The 6006-nt window shown below is 47.3% G+C and overlaps 1 protein-coding gene across 1 annotated transcript in view; it reads left to right on the forward strand.

Moving 5' to 3' along the window:
- Ahnak (AHNAK nucleoprotein) overlaps positions 1–5787 on the forward strand; it is a 34475-nt gene extending 28688 nt beyond the window's left edge. Inside the window, exon 9 of the mRNA XM_050136484.1 lies at positions 1–5787. Within this exon, the coding sequence (XP_049992441.1) occupies positions 1–4932 (4932 nt within the window). The 3' untranslated portion in view covers positions 4933–5787.
- Positions 5788–6006: the final 219 nt, after the last annotated feature.

Below are 6006 nucleotides of genomic sequence, written 5' to 3' on the forward strand. Positions count from 1 at the left end.
GATGTGAACCTGCCAAAGGCTGACATTGATGTCTCAGGACCCAAGGTGGACATTGATGTTCCAGATGTGAATATAGAAGGTCCTGATGCAAAACTGAAGGGTCCTAAGTTCAAGATGCCAGAGATGAACATCAAGGCTCCCAAGATCTCCATGCCTGATTTGCATCTCAAGGGTCCCAAACTGAAGGGAGATGTGGATGTTTCCCTGCCCAAAGTAGAAGGTGACCTCAAGGGCCCTGAAGTTGACATCAAAGGCCCCAAAATGGACATTAATGCTCCAGATGTTGATGTTCATGGTCCAGACTGGCACCTGAAGATGCCCAAGGTGAAAATGCCCAAGTTCAGCATGCCTGGCTTCAAGGGAGAAGGTCCTGAAGTAGATGTGAGCCTTCCTAAAGCTGACATTGATGTCTCAGGAGCCAAGGTAGACATCGATACTCCTGACATTGACATTCATGGTCCAGAAGGGAAGCTGAAGGGCCCCAAGTTCAAAATGCCTGATCTCCACCTCAAGGCACCCAAGATCTCAATGCCAGAAGTTGACTTGAACCTGAAAGGGCCAAAGGTAAAGAGTGATGTAGATGTTTCTCTGCCCAAAGTGGAAGGAGAGATTAAAGTTCCTGAAGTTGACATCAAAGGCCCTAAAATGGACATCAATGTTCCAGATGTGGACGTTCATGGTCCAGACTGGCACCTGAAGATGCCCAAGGTGAAAATGCCCAAGTTCAGCATGCCTGGCTTCAAGGGAGAAGGCCCTGAAGTGGATGTGAACCTGCCAAAGGCTGACATGGATGTCTCAGGACCCAAGGTGGACATTGATGTTCCAGATGTGAATATAGAAGGTCCTGATGCAAAACTGAAGGGTCCTAAGTTCAAGATGCCAGAGATGAACATTAAAGCTCCCAAGATCTCCATGCCTGACATTGATTTGCACTTGAAAGGGCCTAAACTGAAGGGAGATGTGGATGCTTCCTTGCCTAAAATGGAAGGTGAACTAAAAGGTCCTGCTATTGATATAAAGGGTCCCAGTGTGGATATTGATACTCCTGACATCAATATTGATGGCCCAGAAGGGAAATTAAAGGGACCCAAATTTAAAATACCAGATATGCACATCAAAGCTCCCAAGATTTCCATGCCTGACTTTGACTTAAACCTTAAGGGACCCAAGGTAAAAGGAGATGTGGACCTTGCACTACCTAAGATGGAAGGTGATCTCAAAGGGCCGGAGATAGACATTGAGGGTCCTGAAGGAAAGCTCAAAGGTCCCAAATTTAAGATGCCAGATGTCCATTTTAAGACCCCTCAAATTTCAATGAGTGACATTGATTTGAACATGAAAGGACCTAAAATAAGGGGAGATTTGGACATAGAAGGGGATTTGAAAGGTCCCAAACTGGATGTCAAAGGCCCTAAACTGGACATCGACACTCCTGACATTGACATTCACGGTCCAGAAGGGAAGCTGAAGGGCCCCAAGTTTAAAATGCCTGATCTCCACCTCAAGGCACCCAAAATCTCAATGCCAGAAGTTGACTTGAACCTGAAAGGGCCGAAGGTGAAGGGTGATGTAGATGTTTCTCTGCCCAAAGTGGAAGGAGACCTCAAAGGCCCTGAAGTTGACATCAAAGGTCCCAAAGTGGACATCAGTGCTCCAGATGTGGACGTTCATGGTCCAGACTGGCACCTGAAGATGCCCAAGGTGAAAATGCCCAAGTTCAGCATGCCTGGCTTCAAGGGAGAGGGCCCTGACGTGGATGTGAACCTGCCAAAGGCTGACATTGATGTCTCAGGACCTAAGGTGGACATTGATGTTCCAGATGTAAATATTGAAGGTCCTGATGCAAAATTGAAGGGTCCTAAATTCAAGATGCCGGAGATTAGCATCAAGGCTCCAAAGATATCTATGCCTGATGTGGATCTGGAGTTAAAAGGACCTAAAGTAAAAGGAGACTTTGATGTGTCTGTTCCCAAGATTGAAGGTAGTCTCAAAGGACCTGAAGTAGACCTGAAAGGTCCAAGTCTAGATTTTGAAGGCCCTGATGCTAAACTCAGTGGCCCTAACTTGAAGATGCCATCACTGGATGTATCTGCTCCTAAAATAACTGGACCTGATGTTAATGTGCACCTCAAGACACCAAAAATTGGTGTTTCTGGGCCTAAGTTAGGAGGTGGTGAAGTGGACCTTAAGGGACCCAAAGTTGATTTAGAAACTCCAAGTTTAGACGTCCGCATGGAGAGCCCAGATATTAATATCGAGGGTCCAGATGTTAAAGTTCCAAAGTTTAAGAAACCCAAGTTTGGATTTGGTGCAAAAAGCGCTAAAGTTGACATCAAGACACCCTCAGTTGATGTGACTGTCCCTGAAGCAGAGCTGAGTGTTGAGACCCCTGACGTAAGCCTTGGTGGAAAGGGCAAGAAAAGCAAGTTTAAAATGCCTAAAATTCACATGAGTGGCCCTAAAGTTAAGGCCAAAAAGCAGGGATTTGATTTGAACGTTCCCGGAGGTGAGATTGATGCCAGTCTGAAGGGTCCTGATGTGGATATCGGTGTTGCAGGGCCTGATGCTGCGCTCAAAGTTGATGTAAAGTCTCCAAAAGCCAAGAAAACCATGTTTGGGAAAATGTACTTCCCAGATGTAGAATTTGACATCAAGTCACCTAAATTTAAAGCAGAGGCTTCCCTACCCAGCCCTAAGTTGGAGGGTGACATCAAGGTACCAGATCTGGACATTTCTTCACCAGGGGTTACTGTGGAAGCTCCTGACATCCATGTGAAGGCTCCCAAGTTCAAGGTGCCAGGTGTGGATGTCTCAGGGCCAAAGTTAGAGGGCAACTTGAAAGGTCCTAAGGTGCAGGCAAACTTGGAGACACCTAACATCAACATCGAAGGCTCTGATGCCAAAATCAAAGCACCCTCATTCAGTGTGTCTGCTCCTCAAGTCTCCATACCTGATATGAATGTCAAGTTGACAGGACCAAAGATAAAGGGTGATGCCCCCAGTGTGGGTCTGGAAGGACCTGATGTCGATTTGCAAGGTCCAGAAGGAAAAATCAAGTTCCCCAAGTTTTCACTGCCCAAGATCAGTGCCCCTGGTCTTGAAGGAAGCTTGAGCACATCAGATGTTAAGTTTGAAGGGCCCGATATATCTCTTAAAGGCCCAGGAGTGGACTTGCCTTCGGTGGACCTCTCTATGCCAAAAATTTCTGGGCCTGATGTTGACCTGAACTTGAAAGGACCAAGTCTGAAGGGAGACCTGGATGCATCCAGTCCCAGCATGAAGCTGCACGCCCCAGGTCTTGACCTCAAAGGTGTTGGTGGAAAAGTACAGATAGGAGGAGATGGTGTGAAAGTCCCGGGGATTGATGTCACAGCAGCCCTTAATGTGGGGGCCCCTGATGTGACCCTGAAGGGACCAAGCCTACAGGGAGACCTGACCATGTCTGGGGACATCAAGTGCCCTAAACTATCTGCGGGTGCCCCCGATCTCAGCTTGGAGGCCTCAGAAGGTAGCGTCAAATTTCCCCACATGAAGCTGCCTCAGTTTGGCATCTCTGCTCCAGGGTCTGACTTGGACGTTAACATCAAGGGGCCTCAAGTTTGTGGAGAACTGAAGGGGCCAGGGATGGATGTGAACCTGAAGGGGCCCCAGATCTCAGCACCAAACATGGACTTTAACTTGGAAGGACCAAAAGTGAAGGGGAGCCTTGGGGCCACTGGAGAACTGAAAGGCCCAGCAGTTGGGGGAAGCCTTCCAGGCATCAGTGTTCAGGGCCTAGAAGGAAATCTCCAAATGCCTGGAATTAAGGCTTCTGGGTGCAATGTGCAACTTCCAGCGGGGCAGCTTTCTGGTCCTGAAATTAAAGGAGATCTGAAAGGTTCAGGAATAGGTCTCCATGGGGCTGTCCCTGATATCAGTGTCAAGGGGCCTTCCTTTAACATGGCATCTCCAGAGTCAGATTTTGGTGTCAGCTTGAAGGGCCCCAAAGTCAAAGGAGGTGTAGATGTTTCAGGGGGTGTCAGTGTCCCAGATATCAACCTGGGTGAAGGGCATATGAGTGTCAAAGACTCTGGGGTTGAGTGGAAGGGACCCCAAGTCTCCTCCTCTCTAAACCTGGATACATCTAAACTTGCGGGGAACCTTCATTTCTCAGGACCAAAGACAGAAGGTGGCCAGACTGGACTCCAGGGTCCAGGGCTGAGTGTGTCTGGGCCTCAAGGTCACTTGGAAAGTGGATCTGGAAAAGTAACATTCCCCAAGATGAAGATCCCCAAATTTGCCTTCTCTGGCCGCGAGCTTGTTGGCAGAGAAGTAGGGGTGGATGTCAACTTCCCTAAAGTAGAAGCCAATGTGCAGGCTGGTGCAGGAGAAGATGAATGGGAAGAGTCAGAAGTAAAACTTAAAAAATCCAAAATCAAAATGCCCAAGTTTAACTTTTCCAAACCTAAAGGGAAAGGTGGTGCCACCGGCTCACCAGAAGCATCCATTTCTGGGTCCAAAGGGGACCTGAAGAGCTCAAAGGCCAGCTTAGGCTCTCTGGAAGGAGAAGCAGATGCCGAAGCATCGTCACCAAAAGGCAAATTCTCGCTGTTTAAAAGTAAGAAGCCAAGACACCGCTCCAACTCCTTCAGCGATGAGAGGGAGTTCTCGGCGCCTTCCACCCCAACCGGGACTTTGGAGTATGCAGGTGGAGAAGTTAAAAGCAAACATGGGAAGCTGAAATTTGGTACCTTCGGTGGGTTGGGGTCAAAGAGCAAAGGTCATTATGAGGTGACTGGGAGTGATGATGAGGCAGCCAAGTTACAGGGGAGTGGAGTGTCTTTGGCCTCAAAGAAGTCCCGACTGTCTTCCTCTTCTAGCAACGACAGTGGGACGAAGGTTGGCATCCAGCTTCCTGAGGTAGAACTCTCAATTTCCACAAAGAAAGAGTAGTGGGCCTTGTATGTGTGTACATATATATAAATACATCAGCCTTGGGTGTGTTTGTATATAAACTCCAAAGAGAAACACCCCAACAGCCTCAGCAATAATGCAAAGATCTTGCCTCCCCCAGTGGCAAGTACTGACAAACAGAGTGCCTCTAGGCTCCTGGGACTCTGCAACTAGGTAAAGAGTTCTAAGTTCATCTGGCCCGTGTGCAAAGTCAACAGTATTTGCGTTAAGATTTTAGTTTTTTTGGTTTCTTCTTCTTCTTCTTCTTCTTTTTTTTTTTTTTTTTGCATTGAACGCTGAGAGCTCGTGTTTACTAAGCAAGCTTTTGTGTTTATCCTTATTTTTACTGAACATTGTTAGTACCTGGGTAATGGAAACCCACTTTCTTTTCATTGTAATGACTTTGGGGGCTTTTGTGAGTAAGGGAAGGTGGGATAAAAGGTGGCAGAGGGGTCTAGGTCATCATTTCTCTGAAGGTTGGATGTGTACAAACAGCAACACCCTGGTATGGCTCAGAGGAGGTGGCAGCCAGGAGGTGGGTGTTTCTCAATTCTCTGTAGCATGACTTTTAATCCCTAGGTGTGTTAGTCCCAGCCTAGTTTGGTGCTCAAGGTGAGAGGGGGATTTAAATCTGTCTGCAAATTGTCAAGCTGCCAGGTCAGTGTGAGGGGCTTCCATTCTGGGTTTGGTAAGAAAGTGTTCATTCGTGACTGCCATGTTCTGAGAAAAGTTCTGATTCCTTTTAACAAATGTCATCATGATTAAGGAAATGTCTGGCACTTTAATGGAAAATTAATTGAGAATGTAAGAAAGTTGATGCTGTACAAGGCAAATAAAACCGTTCATTAACCCTGATATAGCCTGCTCTTGCATTCTGTGTTGAGGGAATGAGGCTAAGGGAGGCCACACACACAGCCCTCAATTTGGACTTGATCCACTCCGTGGCATTGCTGGTTTTGCTGGTGGCTTCAAGGCATGGCCTCTGCACAGGCACCAGAAGGAAGTCTTTGCTTTTTGATTCTCATGGGAGACTGGCTGCATCACTGCTGAGCAATCAAGAGTGTCTAGTGATCA

The sequence above is a fragment of the Alexandromys fortis genome, unplaced genomic scaffold (assembly GCF_014885135.2).
Source record: "Alexandromys fortis isolate MF-2015 unplaced genomic scaffold, M_Fortis_MF-2015_v1.1 scaffold_3, whole genome shotgun sequence".
Lineage (NCBI taxonomy): Eukaryota > Metazoa > Chordata > Mammalia > Rodentia > Cricetidae > Alexandromys > Alexandromys fortis.